The sequence below is a fragment of the Astyanax mexicanus genome, chromosome 14 (genome assembly GCF_023375975.1).
Source record: "Astyanax mexicanus isolate ESR-SI-001 chromosome 14, AstMex3_surface, whole genome shotgun sequence".
In the NCBI taxonomy this organism is placed as follows: Eukaryota; Metazoa; Chordata; class Actinopteri; order Characiformes; family Acestrorhamphidae; genus Astyanax; species Astyanax mexicanus.
The window spans coordinates 29,907,537-29,924,057 of NC_064421.1; the positions used below are offsets into that span (position 1 = coordinate 29,907,537).

General features: G+C 37.5%; 1 protein-coding gene across 1 annotated transcript; it reads left to right on the forward strand.

Moving 5' to 3' along the window:
• Positions 1 to 263: 263 nt before the first annotated feature.
• On the forward strand, positions 264 to 13,893 carry vax1 (ventral anterior homeobox 1). Its single transcript, XM_007244648.4, has 3 exons — positions 264 to 2,014; positions 5,215 to 5,402; positions 10,715 to 13,893. The coding sequence occupies exons 1-3, from the start codon at positions 1,792 to 1,794 to the stop codon at positions 11,279 to 11,281; spliced, it is 978 nt and encodes a 325-aa protein (XP_007244710.2). The 5' UTR covers positions 264 to 1,791; the 3' UTR covers positions 11,282 to 13,893.
• The last annotated feature ends 2,628 nt before the right edge of the window (positions 13,894 to 16,521 follow it).

Consider the following 16,521-nt stretch of genomic DNA (forward strand, 5'->3'; position numbering starts at 1 on the left):
CAAGAGGGAGGGGGGGAGGGAGGAGGTGAGGTGGGGGGTCACGGGGAAGAGGGAAAAGCCCCTCCGGCCCAACAAGGTGACAAGAAGGGCCAGAGCGAGCGGCTGTTGGCTTGAATTGAATCATTGTTGCCTAATCAATGGTCTTATTGGATTACCCACCGCCGCTATTCTCCCAGATATTGTCGCTGCCACAATGAAAATAGCCCAAAGTGGGGTGGGTGGGGTGGGTGGTTGGGTGGGTGTGTAGTAGGCTGGAAGGAGGGTGTACGAGTGTGTGGGTGTGGATGTGGGTGGCTTTGGACTGCTTTGCTGCTTCTTGAACATGTGTCTGTGTCAGTCAGTGTGTGTTTTGTGTGTTTGACAGTTTTCTTTGGGTTGATTTTAGATTTTTAGAGAGAATTTGCTGTAGATGACTTTGAGGCTATAGCCTTGATTTTTAACGATAAGGAAAGTGTTCTGGGCTTTTTCCGATTCGTTATTCGCCTCTAGCTTCTGTAGGCTGCTGTTGATTCCAGGATTCCGGTTTCCCACCTGTTCTTCTTCATTACAGCTCTCTTAGCTTCTCATCCTCAGTCTAAATCCTCTTTCTTGTTCTCTCTCCAGTCTCTCTCCACCTGTCTTTCTCTCTCTCTCTCTCTCTCTCTCTCTCTCTCTCTCTCTCTCTCTCTCTCTCTCTCTCTTTCTGATTCTCTCTCTCTCTTTCTCTCTCTCTCTCTCTCTCTCGTATACATTCATATGTGCTTGCTTTGCTCTCTTCGCACTCTCTCACTCTCACACACTCTAACTCTCTCACACTATCTCTATGTCTATGTGTGTCATATCCATCGTAGCGCTCCGGAGTGAGCGGTGTGAATGTGCCGGCTGCTCGATTAGAGATTAAAAAAGCAGAGCCAAAGCCCCCCTCCTTCCCCATCCCATCCCGGGACACCCGGGGCCGGACTGGAACTTTTCTCCTTAAGGGCTGTCCCTGTGAGTGTGAGTGTGTGTGTGTGTGTGTGTGTGTGTGTGTTTGAGAGAGTGTGTGAGGTGAGTGCCTGAGAGTAGTGTGCATGCGCTCTCTCTTTCGTGATCCAATCCCAGACCAATCATTTGACTGCGATTCTTTGCGTGTGCGAGTGTGTATGTGCGTTTGTGTGCGTGAGTGTGTTTGAATGAGTGTGAATGTGTGTGTGTGAGGAACGAGCTGGAAGAAGAGGGGTCGTAGGCAGCGCACCCCTCCATTAGTGCCGCAATATATTTCCCCCAAACAATTTAGCGCGTTCAGGGAGGTTACGCAAATCCTGAAAAGTGCGGTGCGAAATTACCGTAATCAATTCGAAACGAGCGAACGATGCGTCCGTCCGAAGCCCTGATTGTTCAGAGAACATCCCTATCAGCCTAACAAGGAGAGGGGGGGACGCCAAATTGTGCTTTTTTTTTTTCTTTTCCCTTTTTTCCGAGAAAGAAAAAAGTCCGGACGATCGCTGGGCAAAGAAGAAGAAGAAGCAGCTAACGTTGGACACTGATAATAGAGCGCTGGAAAGATGAGGCATTAGCTCCCTGGCTCAAGCGTCCCAATAGCTGCTGTTGTTCCACAGGCGGCGGGACAAAAAAACTGGCATTATCGGGAGCGCCGGACTAACAGGATACTCTCCTGTCATAGCAATTTCTTTTTTCTTTTTTCTTTTTTTTGTTTCTGTTGTTTTTTTTTTTTGGCCTAACAAAGAAGGAGGAGGAAGCGGAGGAGGAGGAGAAGAAGAAGAAGAAAAAGAAAGAGTTGTTTCTGTTTCTGTGAGCGGGACCAGGCTAGCAATGGATGTCCGGTACAGCCAGGAGCCAGAGCCCGGGATGGTGCTGAAGAACGGACTGAAGGACGCAGGAAAGGAGGGCAAGGAACCTCACCAGGGCAACCTTTCCAAAACGCTGCTGAAGGAACCGCAGGAGTCCTACGGCCCGTCTGGAGCTGTGGAGAACCATGAGAAAAGCAGGACGAGCTCGGGGGATCCAGACTACTGTCGGAGGATACTGGTCAGAGGTAAGGGTCTCTATAGAGCAGCGAGGATTACAATGTGAAAATTTTCCATTAAACCGATTCCCTAGATCCCATAGATTCCATAGATCTTCTAGTATTGAATTCATACATTTCTAAATTCTTCTTGGAATTTAACCTCAGCTTTAGGATCAGATCAGCTTTTAGCGATCCAGGCATTATCACTGTCTGCGGGGATAATGCTGTGGTTTATAAACTCCCGGATTTTACCTGGAATTTAATTACAGGATCAGCTTCCACAGAAGAAGGAATATATTCTGAAACTGACCCAATGTTTTGGTCTGATGTTCTGCTTTAATGAAATTCTAAATCCTTACTGGAATTCATATATGTGAACACAGCTTCCACAGAAACAGGCATATTCCGGTCTGTTTATATAAATTCATATCGCAATATGATTATAAAAGCTCAGGAAGGACCACTTGCCATGAAATCAGTCAATCGCATCTTCTTCTACTGGTTTGGTGTAAGAAGAAAAATTCAATGTGCTTTGGTAAATAAAATAAACAAGATTCTGGTTCCAGTTCTGCTTTACGGACAGAACTCGGGCAGGCTCGTGGTCTGAATTCAGAGTGATGCACTTCAGGGATTGTGGACACTCTGTGTGGATCTGCTGTTGGGGTTTAGAAGGGGCCCACTGAATTTTCAGATTCATTTCAAACTAGGAAAAACAAATTACCACTTTGTAACTCATTATTTACAATATTGTTAAAAAAGGACATAAAATAAATATATAGGGATTATTCTCATAAATGTTAGTATTATAGACTTGATTATTTGTATTGATAATTTATATAGGGTGAGTTAATAGTGATTGGGGCAGTTTTTGATCAAATGATCAATTTCTCTAATGCTAAAAATGTTAATTATTATTTTGTGGTTTCACTTTTACTTTTACACATTTATTTTTTGTCATACTAGAAAATAAACCTCGCATAGTTAAAATGTTCCGTTTAACCTTATGTCCCAGTCAGTCACCCTTAATTTACCCAGTTTAAAATACTTTAGATTTAAAGGCATTTGTTGTGGCTACATGAGCTATATAATGATATTATGTGTGTAATAACCGCAATTTGCCCTGTAGATATATATATATGTGTATAAAGAAGTGTAGCGTACTGCTTATATATTGAATTAAGCGTATAGGAAAAAAACTTTAAAATGTGCTGTGTGCAACAATTATGGTACATAAAATTATATTTTTATAGTTTTATTTCTTTCCCATAAAATCTTTAATATTGAGAGAAAATTCCACATTTAAGTTTGTATCCCATAAATAATGTTCTCTTGTTTTCTGCCTAAATTTGCAGAGAGCGTACAACTATTTTAATATGACTGTAATTTATCATATTTATAGTTTTAAAATCAGCTTTTCACAGAAAGACAAAGAAAGTAGGAAATGAATCCCCAGGCCTGTTCACTTAATAAAAAAAGGATTCTTTTTTTTAGACTATGAATTCTTGATTTGTGTATTAAGGACAATAATTGTAAGCAGAATATTTTATGATATGTTTTTAAGTTTTTACACAGTGGCGGTCCTGACTGGACTAAGGTCCGGTTTTGAACTAAAGAAGAAGCCAATAAAATCCAATAAACCCCATCGTGTCGCTCACACATTATCTGTAATCCCCAACCTGTGGTCCGAAAATTGGGTTTAAATTTACATCTTTTTTAAATCAAGTGCACTGCAAAAAGTTCTGGCTGTGCGCTCTGCAGCCCCCGAGCATCCTCTGGGCTGTGAGATCTGTGTCTTATTTACTCCATCACTATCACACCGAGACCTGATCAAACGCCAATGAAATTAATCTGATGAAATGATTATTGTCTTATTTCCTCCGGCCGTGACCGAGTGAGCGGCGCTTCTCTAACACACTCTGAAGGCCTTAAGGCCGAACGCTCTGGGACTAAATAAGTTACACTTCTACTCCCGGAACAGGTTGTTTAGATATTTTTAAATAATGTAGATTTGTAGATAACAAAAAAATATTTTATTAATATTAATATTGTAGCTTAAATAGATTACTACATACTTAATTACTAAATACCAGCTTTTTCATGTAAGAAAATGATTACTTTTTGTTTGTGTTTTCCTTTGTTTTTGTTTCCATTTTGTTTTTAACGACACCTACTGATTATATGTTGTTAGAAGGTTTTGTTTTTTATTCTTAATTTATCATTTCTTCTGTTTAATTCAAATTAATTAATAATAATATAATGAAAATGCTTTTAATATTAATTGTGAAACATGTAGTCACTTTCTTTTTTTAACCAGATTATTAAAATAAATAAACAGAAATAAATACAAAAATGTGAAGGATATTTAGCGTTTTTAAATTACTTTTTTGAAGGTTAGGGTTAAATGAAAATGGCTGTGTGGTTTTAAGTGGAAATTTGAACTCGGGTTCTCTCGGGAAAAGCTACTGGACAGGTTCCAAGATGAGATTGGGAACAGAAAAATCAGTGGCGGAAACGCACAACACACTGACGCAACCCAGATACATGATCTGATACACCGTCTCATTTTATTATAAATAACAGTTATGATAAATTAGGAGAAAAAATACTGATTTTTATTATTTTATACGAGGTATTAAAAACATTTTAATAAACTAATATATATTCATGTATTACATCCAAATATATATATATATATATATATATATATATATATATATATATATATATATATATATATATATATATATATATCGATCTTGCATCCAAATGTAACATATTTCTTAAAGGTTACATATATATGTACTATATAATATGTGTGTGAAATTTGACATTTATACAAATGTATATGTATCTATACTTTTTTACATATACCTTTAAAATAGTGCAAGCATATATTTTTTTTACCGATTTATAGACGGGAGCACTGGATTGTTTTCTGCACTCTAAGAAAACAAATTAACGTAAAAAATCGATTGTTTTAATTGTGGAATCATTTTTGAAACACTATATATTTTTTTTTCTCAACAATTGTGTATTAAATCATTTACAATTTATTCCAGCAATGTGAAGAACCTTTTACCAACTCGGAAAATTTGATCCAGGTTGTAAATAAAGCCTCTGATTTTGTATTGAGTTTGTATTTTAGTAGGGGTTGTCTTTGATGTGTGTCTGTAAAGTAAAAGCTTTTGGTTTTAAGAGGCCACAACTCATGTTTTTGTTTTGTTCAGATGCCAAAGGCTCTATTCGGGAGATCATCCTGCCCAAGGGTTTGGATCTGGATCGACCCAAGCGGACCCGGACGTCCTTCACCGCGGAGCAGCTCTACAGGCTGGAGATGGAGTTCCAGCGCTGTCAGTACGTTGTGGGTCGGGAGAGGACGGAGCTTGCACGCCAACTCAACCTGTCTGAGACTCAGGTAAACACACACGCACACACTCAGGCAGAAATATTTAGTGTGATGTCCGTTTTTTATTCCTCAATGATTTCTTCATTTCATTTCATATTTGCCCTTTAAAAAAACGACAAAAAAGTAATTGAACTGAAAGATCTGGGATGCCCAAACTTTTGAATGTATAAAAGTTGTATATTTTATATATATATATATATATATATATATATATATATATATATATATATATATATATATATATATATATGTGTGTGAGAGGTGAAGCAAATGTTTAAATAAAAGTATCTGGGCAATTGCTAGCATTAGGATAAATGCAGATGACCTCATGTGACATTATAGAGCTGGAAAATGTCAGATATAAATGCAGCATTTCGCTTAGTTCATAATAAACCAATAATCACACACATACACACACAGATCTTGAAGCTGCTGTTGGAGCCACAGCACTGAATAGGGCCGATACAGCTGCTGTGAGTGTGTGTGAGTGTGTGTGCACGTGTGTATGTATGGGTGTCTGTCTGTCTGTCTATTTATTTTTGTCTGGCATCCTGGTTGCTTGCCTATTATTGTATGCATGTATGTATTTCTTTATTTGTATATTTATAAGTCTGTTTCTATCTGTTCCTCTAGCTGCCCATGTAGCTTGCTGAACATCTGTCTGTGTGTTTTTGTCCTGTCTGTCTGCTATCTGTCTCTTTATCTGTCTGTCTCTCTATCTGTCTGTCTGTCTGTCTCAGTCCGTCTTTTTATATCTGACTGGCTGTCTTATGGTTGTCTCTGTTTTGAAGATGTTTGTCTTAGCCAATGAAGGCAGAGGTATTATGTGTGTTTGTGTGTGTGTGTCTGTGTGTGTCTGTGTGTGTCTGTGTGTGTGTGTGTGTGTGTGTGTGTTGGGGGGTGGGGGGGTCAGTAATATGGGCTGTGATACGGCTCTGATGGTTTGGGTATGATGATATTAATCAGTATCAGAGCCTCTGTGTGTTCATTCACCACAGCCGCTTTCCTCCTCCTCTCATCTGTGCGAGGGCTGTGTGAGTGCGTTGTGTAAGATAGGCATTATTTTTGGAGTGTGTGTGTGTGTGTGTGTGTGTGTGTGTTGGAAGTCAAGCTTAAAAAAAGCGTGACGTGTTTCCCCTCGTGCTCGGCTCTGGGGTCGAACGGAGGTCAGCGGGTTGAGCTCACGAAGCTGAACTACTGAACTCTGCTCACTCTCGCGCGCTCTCTCTGTATGTCTCGTTGATCTCTTTTTCTCCTGTATTTCTCTCTTTACCTCTCTCTGTCCTTCTCTCTTCTGTCTGCATATTTTGTGTCTCTTGCTCTCTTTCTCTTCTATTTCTCTCCATCTTTTTACTTAATTATCTTTTGCTTTCTTTCTCCTACCCTTTTTAGTTCTCTCTCTTTCTTTTGCTCCTTCTTTCTCTTTTTCCTCTCTCTTTCCTGCTTTTTCTTTTTCTTTCTTGTTACATCTCTCTCTGTCTTGCTTTCTTTCTTCACATCCCTCTTTTTTCTTTCATTTTCTATTATTTTAATCTCTTTCATGCTCTTTCTCTCCCCCTCATTTCTTGCACCTCTAGTACATGTGCAATCTTGCTATCTTTTTTCTCCTCTTTTTACCCCTCATTCCTGCGTATTTTCTCTCTCTCTCTCTCACTCACTCACTCTCTCTCTCTCTCTCTCTCTCTCTTTCTATCCTTAATCACTTTTTTCCACTATTTATCTAAATTTCTCTATTTTTTTCTTTACTCTTTTTTTCTCTTCTGTCTATATTTCTTTTGACTCTTGCACTCTTTCACTTTTATTTCTCCTTATCTTTTTTCTCATTTTCTTTAATTCATTAACCTAGGCTCTCTTCTGTCTGCATATTTTGTGTCTCTTGCTCTCTTTCTCTTCTATTTCTCTCCATCTTTTTACTTAATTATCTTTTGCTTTCTTTCTCCTACCCTTTTTAGTTCTCTCTCTTTCTTTTGCTCCTTCTTTCTCTTTTTCTCTCTCTGTCCAGCTTTCTTTCTTTTCCTCTTGTTTTTCTCTTTCTGTCTTTATTTTCCCTCTTTCCTATTCTTTCTTTTCCTCCATTATTCCTTGTACCTTTATTGTGTGCAATCTTGCTCTCTTCTCTTTTTTTTTCCTCTTTTCACTCCCCCCACTCTCATGCTCTCTCTTGGCCTGTCTGTGTGCTGTTGTTCAGTGATGTGTATTACTGTTGTGGTTGTGTGTATTCTGTCAGTCTGTCTGGCTGTAGTGTGAATATTGGTAGCCATGTGCTGATTGGCTGTATGAAGTGTGCTTATGTTTATAGATGTACACAGTGACTGAAAGCTGTAAATATCCATAAACAGATATTAAACATCTGATTTTTTATTAGATTGTATGATCATTATCAGTGTTTATACTCTCATATTACACAAACACTAACTCTACAGTGATGTAGATTATGATGATGTATAAAGTGCTGCTCCTGAGAGAAGAAGACAGAATGTGAATGGGCCTGCAGCAAAAACACAACCCGAAGTGTGTGTGTGTGTGTGTGTGTGTGTGTGTGTGTGAGTGTGAGAAAGTGTGTGTGTGTGTGTGTGCAAGTGACCCACTAACCCAGCTCTTCGTAGGAACACTGCAAAAAATTTGTCAGCCCGATCACACAGAAACACACCACACACTAAAACGTATTACTCTAGCAATTTATGCACACACTTACACGCACACACACCCACCCATACACACACAGTAGCCATCAGCAAAAACTACAAATCTAAACAAATCAAATTCTGCTTTTACGTATTCTGTCTTTTAAAAAAATATTATTTTCAATAGAGGTGTGTGTTTGTGTTTGTGTTTGTGTGTTTGTGTGTTTGTGTGTGTGTGTGTGTGTGTGTGTGTGTGTGTGTGTGTGTTTGTGTTTGTGTGTGTGTGTGTGTGTGTGTGTGTGTGTGTGAGATCTGGTACAAGTAAATCATACAAAAGTTTTACCTGGTGATTCAGTAACTGAATCTTCTGACTTATTGGTTTACTGAGTCTGATTGATGGAATTATTCACTGTCTGATGGACTCTGTGACAGATTAATCTACTGACTCATTATTTGACTGACTGATTGATTAATTGACTGACTGATTCAGGGGCTAATTTATCTACTGACTGTTTGATTCACTGACTCACTACTGATGAGACACCACTTACTGATTCTGTGATTGACTGGTATACTGACCGATTGATTCACTGACTGTTTTATTTATTTACTGTCTGATTTATATTTTCACTGACTAAATAAATGTGTGACTGATTCTGTGAGTTATTGATCTACTGATTGATTGGTTGATTTACTGATTGATTATGGCACTGATCTACTGATTGATTCACAGGTTGACATTGATTCACTGATTGATTTAGTGATTCACTGACTGATTGACCAACTAATTGAGTGACATATTGTTAGTCTGTCTGACAAGATTGATTGATTTACTGACTGGTCAAGTAATTGGTTTAATGATTAATTTAGTGATTTATCGACTGACTGAACAATGGATTTAAAAATAATTTTAAGAAAAGAGAGGTTTATGTAGCAGTGGAGATGCTGCTCTTCAATAATCTGTTAGATGGTCGGTACTCTGGAACCTTAAATGTGTAGATAGGGGTCTGGGGATTTCTTTTGAAGCTGTTACGATGTGTTTTTTACAGTCAATAGAACACAAGAGCATGTTGTGCCACAGAAAAAAAGCCCACAGTTATCTGTCTTTGTGTTTTGCCCCGCCCCCGAGAAATTAATTTTCCCAATCTCGCCCTGATCTCTGGAGAACACTCAGACCTTTAGAACATGTTTTGGGTTATTTTGGCATTCATTTTGGGCATTCACTTTTACCAGGTTTAGTAGAACTGGACTTATTAATATATTTAAAACACAGTCAAATTGAATTGGGGGTTAGGATTCACTATTAACTTATTAACTAATCCTTATGCCAAATGCTAAAACACACCTGATCTGATGTCCTTCTTCTTCTTCATATCTGTGCAGATATAGAAACAATATATAAATAGAATAAACACATATAATTCAATAGTTGCTGAAGTGGGTTTGCGTGTGTTCTCTTGGAAAAAAGGCCAGTATTCTCAGTAGCTATTCAAAACCTAGTATGTCTAATCAGCCAATCATATATTACATATTACAGATAAACACTTTCACTGACCAATGTCTGTATGTTTATTTGGGTTTATTATAATGTTCTATAGAGTCAATTACAGGTAGACACTCTCACTGACCAATTACTTTTTTTGTTTATTTGGGTATACTCTAATGTTCTATAGAGTCAATTACAGAAAGACACTCTCACTGAACATTACCTGCTTGTATGTACAGTTAAAACTCACTGACCACTGACTTAACGTTTATTTGGATTTATAAATTCAAATGTTTTATAGAGTTGATTACAGGTAGACACTCACTGACCACTGACTGTTTGTTTATTTGGCTTTATTTTTAATGTTATATAGAGTTAATTACAGGTAGACACTCTCACTGACCATTTCTTTATGTTTATGTGGGTTTATTCTAATGTTATATAGATTTAATTACAGATATACACTCCCACTGATCACTGCCTGTATGTTAATTTAACTATATATCAATGTTATATAGAGTTAATTACAGGTAGACACTCTCACTCACCCCTAACTTTTTTGTTTATTTGGGTTTATTATAATAATATATAGTTAATTACAGATAGATATTTTCACTGACCACTGACTTTGTTTATGTGCGTTTATTATAATGTTATTAAGCATTTATTACAGGTAGACGCTCTCGCTGACCACTGACTATGTTTATTTTGGTTTATTATAATGTTATACAGTACTAATTACTGGTAGACACTCTCACTGATCACTGACTATGTTTATTTGGGTTTATCATAATGTTATATAGTACTAATTACAGGTAGACTCTCACCGACCACTGCCTACTTGTATATTTATTTGGGTTTAATATTCTGATGTTATGTAGGTTTAATTACAGACAGAGACACTCTGACCGCTGACTTTATATATAACATTAGAAGAAACCCCAATAAACATAGTCAGTGGTCAGTGAGATTGTCTACCCCTAAATCAACTGGTTTATGTTTATTTTGATTCATTCTAATGTTATATTGAGTTAATTACAGATACACTTTCACTGACCACTGACTTTATGTACATTTTGGTTTATTTTTGACGTACACAATATAGGTACAGTGTAGTGGTACCGAACGGTTCAGTCATTTATTGTAGTAGTTACTAGTTTGTGTTTGAACCGTAAATAAACGTTTCTCTCACCTGTTTTTTCGTCTCTCAGGTAAAGGTGTGGTTCCAGAACCGTCGTACGAAGCAGAAGAAGGATCAGGGGAAGGACTCAGAACTGCGGTCCGTGGTGTCGGAGACTGCGGCGACGTGCAGCGTGCTCCGGCTGCTGGAGCAGGGCCGTCTCCTCACCCCACCTGGCCTACCTGGCCTGCTGCCCCACTGCGGCTCAGCCCTCCGTGCCCCCGCCCTCGGCCTCACGGCCAACGGGGTGTCCCCCGGCGGGACCGGCGGCGGTGGCGGAACCGGCAGCACATCCGGATCGGGCTCGGCGGCCGGGAGTCCCCCGTTGCCGAATGCTACTGGTGCAGGGACGGCAGTGTCCGGGCTGCAGGGCTCGCCCCCGGCGCCCCACGGCCTGTTTAGCTTCCCCGTGCCGTCGTTGCTGGGCTCGGTGGCGTCTGTGGCCTCCAGGATCTCCTCCTCCGGGCCGCTGGCCATGGCGGGCTCTCTGGCCGGGAACCTGCAGGAACTGTCGGCGCGGTACCTCAGCTCGTCCGCTTTCGAGCCCTACTCGCGGACCAATGGCAAAGAAGTGCTGGACAAGAAAGTTCTGGAATGATCTCAATTAATTTCTTCATAGTTCTTCTCGAATTTTGAAAATTTTGAAAATTTTCCTGTTTTCAAGATGTTTCCACGTTTGTTTTCGGCACGTGAACTTGAACTGCCCTGTTGTTTATTTTTGTTTGTTTTATTTAAGAAACAGAAAATCTCGTCGTCTGCGTGTCGTCCGTGCCGTGGTTGTCAGTCGGTCAGTCTCGCGCTTTTTTACGTTTATGTTTTGGGGTTTTTTTTGCTGTGTTTTCTTTAAAAATCCTCACGTTGTCTGAATGTTTCTCAGAATTGCGAGAGCAGAAAGCGAACTCGCGCTTCTCTTTCAAAGAAACAGAAGCTTCTTGCACTAATTCAGAGGTTTAGCGCCCGAGTTGGAAAGGAAGAACATCGAGCAAGTGGAAATGACAATGATTTCGGGGACTACTTTGCCCATTTTACCCGTTTTTGCCATACAGGCCTATAGAACGGTGATCCTCTCTGTGCTAGAATGCCAAACATGATCTTAATCATGATCTTAATCTTTAAAAAATTAGATTTAAACATAGTGGTTGGTTCATATCACCACACAACAATAACCATACACTCTCTTTCTCACTCCATTCGAGCTGCTGCTACACATTCTACAACTTCTTACTTACAACTGCAGAACAGCACAGATAAACTGCATTATATACAGTACAGTGCTGTGTAGTCATTAAAAAAAGCATACTAGAAATATATGTATACAAAATTATACATAAAATATATACATATAATTACAAGTTAAACAATAAAACATATATATGCCACTGTGCAAAAAGTAAAAACGCTGTAGGTAGTCACAAAAACAGCTCTCAAGTAAATTTAAATAAATAAACAAAGTCTGTGGGCAGTGAGTGAGTGTGTGTATCTGTAAAACTTCTTTTTTAACATTAGGATAATAAACCCAAATGAAGTCAGTGGTCAGAAGTTAGAAGAACACCAGCAGTTCACCTGATTTACTTGAATGAAGGCCTGATTAGATAAACTAGGTGTTGTTGGATGGCTACTGGGAAAATGGTTAAACTAACACACTCAGTAATAATCAATTACTGTGGATGTTTGTATTTATTTTATTATTTGTGTCCTAAATACCTCTTTAGTCATCAGATAAACATATTTACAGTTTGTACATTGATAAGACCTTTAACAGCACTCAAAACCTACAAATAGCACAGCCTTCTGTTGGTAATACTCTGGTAATAATCATTTTTGTTGTAATCGTTTAGTTTACACATTTACAGTCCTAAATCTTGGATTTGCATTACCACATCTAGAAAAAAAAACATTTTGGAAAAATCATAGAAATTTGCTCTGAAATTTTTAGCGTTTCTGTTTATTGACTGAGAAAAGCTGTTGTGGTCTTAAAAAAATAATTTTATGTTTGGGATGGGTCCTACTGAGACTGGAGTTTCAGCCTCAACTATAACTGTAAAGAGAAATGCTGATTTAATTCTAACTGACTTCATTCAGACAGATATAAGGCAGAGACACAAAAACTCAAACTGCAGAATATCTGTACTGATGTTTTAAAGATCATGTGGTCATAAATATTTCCCGCGAAGTCGTGAAATATCATGTAAATGTGTTGGTTAAAAGTGTATGAACCCTGGTATCAAGGGCATTGTTTACATTAGCAGGTTGTAGGTTCGCAATATAAAGCTACACAAGAATTTTATTTGTTTCTTTGTCTGGAATCATGTTCTGTCCCCGTTCACTGTTATTACTGGCTGGTTTGTTGAGGGTTTTCCGGTTTAGTTTTCTGCTCCTGCGCGAGAGTTCTCGGAGGCTGTCTCGATCTGTGTGTTAATGTCTTTGAATATGCAGTCTTTGCTCTTTGCGTGTTTTTGCGATGGTACTGGAGATGTAGTCCTGAGTTTCCATGTTTTATTCGGTGCGTTTAATTTTTAATTTTTTATATTTTGTTTTTGTTTTGTTTCTCAAAGCGAGGGTTAACCCCCCCTCACGGCGCCCCGAGTTGGAGAGAGAGAAGGAGGGAGAGAGAGAGGGAGGGAGAGAGAGAGAGAGAGAGAGAGAGAGAGACAATTCTTAGGGAGGGAGTTGGGGGGGGGGGTTCTGTTGCATCCTGGAGATTGAATATTGAAGATTGGCCTGGATCCTTTGGACGAACCGTTTTGCCATAGGCAAGGAAAACTAAAGAAAAGGCTTCTTCAATAAACCAACAAAAAAAAAAACACACGATTGAGACCAATATTGAACTTTTTTTTCCCAATTAATTTCTTTTCCTACCTTTCTACAAAAACAAAACAAAAAAATGGAGAAATGGACATTCTTTACCCATGGCGAAGACGGAGTGATAGAAGCGAGCCTCGACCCGTCGCGCCGGGGGTGAAGCTATTGTAGTATAAAAGGAAAGAAAAAAGATTGAGAAATTGAGAACTGTAACTAAAAAATGTTATTTTATTGTAAATTATTTCACGTCTGTAATAAATAGATCATTAGTCTATTTGCAAATAATGCAAAGGGTGAATGTAGGGGAGGAAACTTCCCTCTGCTGTTGTTCTTGAATCATGTTGACCATTGACCTTGTGACCTGTGGTACGAATGTGGATATATATTATATATGACTGCAAAAAAAAATGTCCCGCATCTTTATTTATTTATTAATTATTTATTCCTGCCACACACACACACACACACACACACAATCTGTTTACCACAACATATACTTTTATCATCATAATATATTAGCTTTCATAATTTTAACTTTCAAATATTAAAATGTAACTTGTTTGTTAAAACAATTTAGTTATTAAATTAATTAATTTCTTGTTTTTTTATTAATTTCTCCCAATTTATATGAGAACTGCATTAGAACATGGTTTATTACAAATTACAAATTACATTATTGTGATAAGCTTTAAAAGGTGTACAAAAACTTATAGCTTCAACAAAATACTTAACTTTAATTTCACTTTTAAATTGAAAAAAAGTTATGAAGCATTTTTAAAAGCTGTTAGTTTCTCATTCATTTTTCAGTAAAGAATGAATTTTTTTAAATGTTTATACAAAAATATTTTTTAATAACTTTTCTCAGTTTGTGTTCATACTTTCTGCCAGATCTTGAGTTGGAATTTAATTATTATAACCCCTAAAACATGTAAATGAATTTTACATTTTGCTAATATTACATAAGTAAAACAAAAAGGGTTAAGTGCAGATCTGTTTGCTTTTTAGCAGATTTTAGATTTAGATTTCTTGCTAAATTCGCTTGCTCTTTGTTTGTGCGGCTGTTTTATTGCGAGGATGATTACGCATAAAAAGGAGCTGTGGATTTGAGGCGTCTTGCTTTCAAACACAAGTAAATAATGTGTGTTTTGGTGGCGTCGTGAAGCTCGTTGGTTGGCATTAAGCTCATGAGTCTTTCTGCTGCTTTATGTGGGTTTTTTATTTACATTGTTTTTAACTGTGAGGCGAGGTAACAGGTTATTTGTGAGTGTGTGAATGCCATTCTTGGTGCGATTCAGTTTTCTCTGTGTGGGTTTATACGTGCAAGGCCAGTCAACACTGCCGATATCTCTCGCACACAAACACACACACACACACACACAGCTCCATCTGCCTGCCGTTCATTCTTGCAGCATTGTGCTGGAGCTCTTATTCTTTCCGTACAAGGCCGCGGAAGAACCTCCAGGAGTGAAAGGCTTTCTGTGATGGGTATCTGAGCACATAACCAGTCAAAAGTTTGGATACTACTATTTTTTTATTTTTTTTGCAACAATGTAGAATAGTGATAAAAACAAAAATTACTAATACGTCATGAATTTAACAGGACCTATTTTTGTCTTTATGAAACGTAAAATTAGGCAATTAAACATCACAAACATTTAGTTTTTGTAATGATCGCATGTGTGTGTGTATCTATAGAGTACACACTTTATGCACACTTTCATCAAAATTGTGAATGTAAAAGTAAAATGTAAATGTAGTCACCTGTGTATAGAATAGTTAGTAACAAAAAATAGTTGTTTTACTAGATTCTTTTAAACTTTATACAATAATATAAAAACAATTACACACAAATGTGTTGTTTTAAAAATAAATGAAAACATAAAAAATAAACAAATGGTATATTTTGGTTTATGAAATATTTAAACATTTATTGTGTTGTCTGAGATAAATAAATAAAATAAAAAATAAATTAAAACAAATATTACAAGGAGTTTTACACAATTCAAAAATTCCATCAGTCCTTTAAAATCTGTATAAAATAAAAACACAATAAATGGACCAATACACATCATTCAAAAGTAGCTAATTTGGAAAAGGTTCTGCGAGGTTAAATTTTTTCTCCAAGGTAACAATAACTAGCTTGTAGATCAAAGAGTTGTCTAGAATTTTTGTGCTTGTATGTGTTTATACATTTTAGAATAGTGACAAGTTTATCTAGAAAGAGACAAAGCAATTCTTTTATAACTTGAATCTTTAAAGGATAACATATAAAATTTACCTTTAAATTAGTTGTTTTGGAAATAAATTAAAACATTAAAAATTAACAATTGTTATATTTTGGTGTAAGGAAGATATTTAAGCGTTAAAAGTGTCAGCCTGGGATAAATGATTATGACATAAACTAACCCAGCGGTTCTTGAAAATCTTTATTAAAACACAACAAATGGAACTAAATACTTTAAAAGTCAACATTATTTTTTTCTTCTTCTGGATAGTTGTACGAGGTGTTGGGAGATGATTAGCTCGTAGATCTAAGAGTCGTTTAGTTGAAAAGAGTGTAAAGCGAGTCGGATCAGGCGGGTCGGAGCTCTGGGACGGGTCGCCGTAGGTTTTTTAGGTCAAATTCTGATCCTGTTATGTGGTTCTGATGTTTTGACAGGAGAACAGTGGGTCGGCTGATTTGTGCGAGCTGGACTTTATTAGAACGATTAGATCAGGAGGAATGTGCAGAGTTCGGCCAAACTCTGTGTTCCACTGTCCACACGGCGCATTCTAGGAATTTTGGATCAGATTTGCAAGAATGGACCGGATACACGAATACCTGGTACTGGTGTACTGTAGTGCACAATCTGGTACTGAAACTTTATATTTACGTAATTTTAATTGGTTTAGACATTTAGACATTGGTGGACACTGCTTATTATTTTCCCCTAAGAGTGAGTTTACTGAATCAAACAGTGTTCAAACGTGAAATGTACATAAAAACATGAAATGTAATTTTTTTTTTTTTTTTAATTAAATGTTTTTACATTTTTT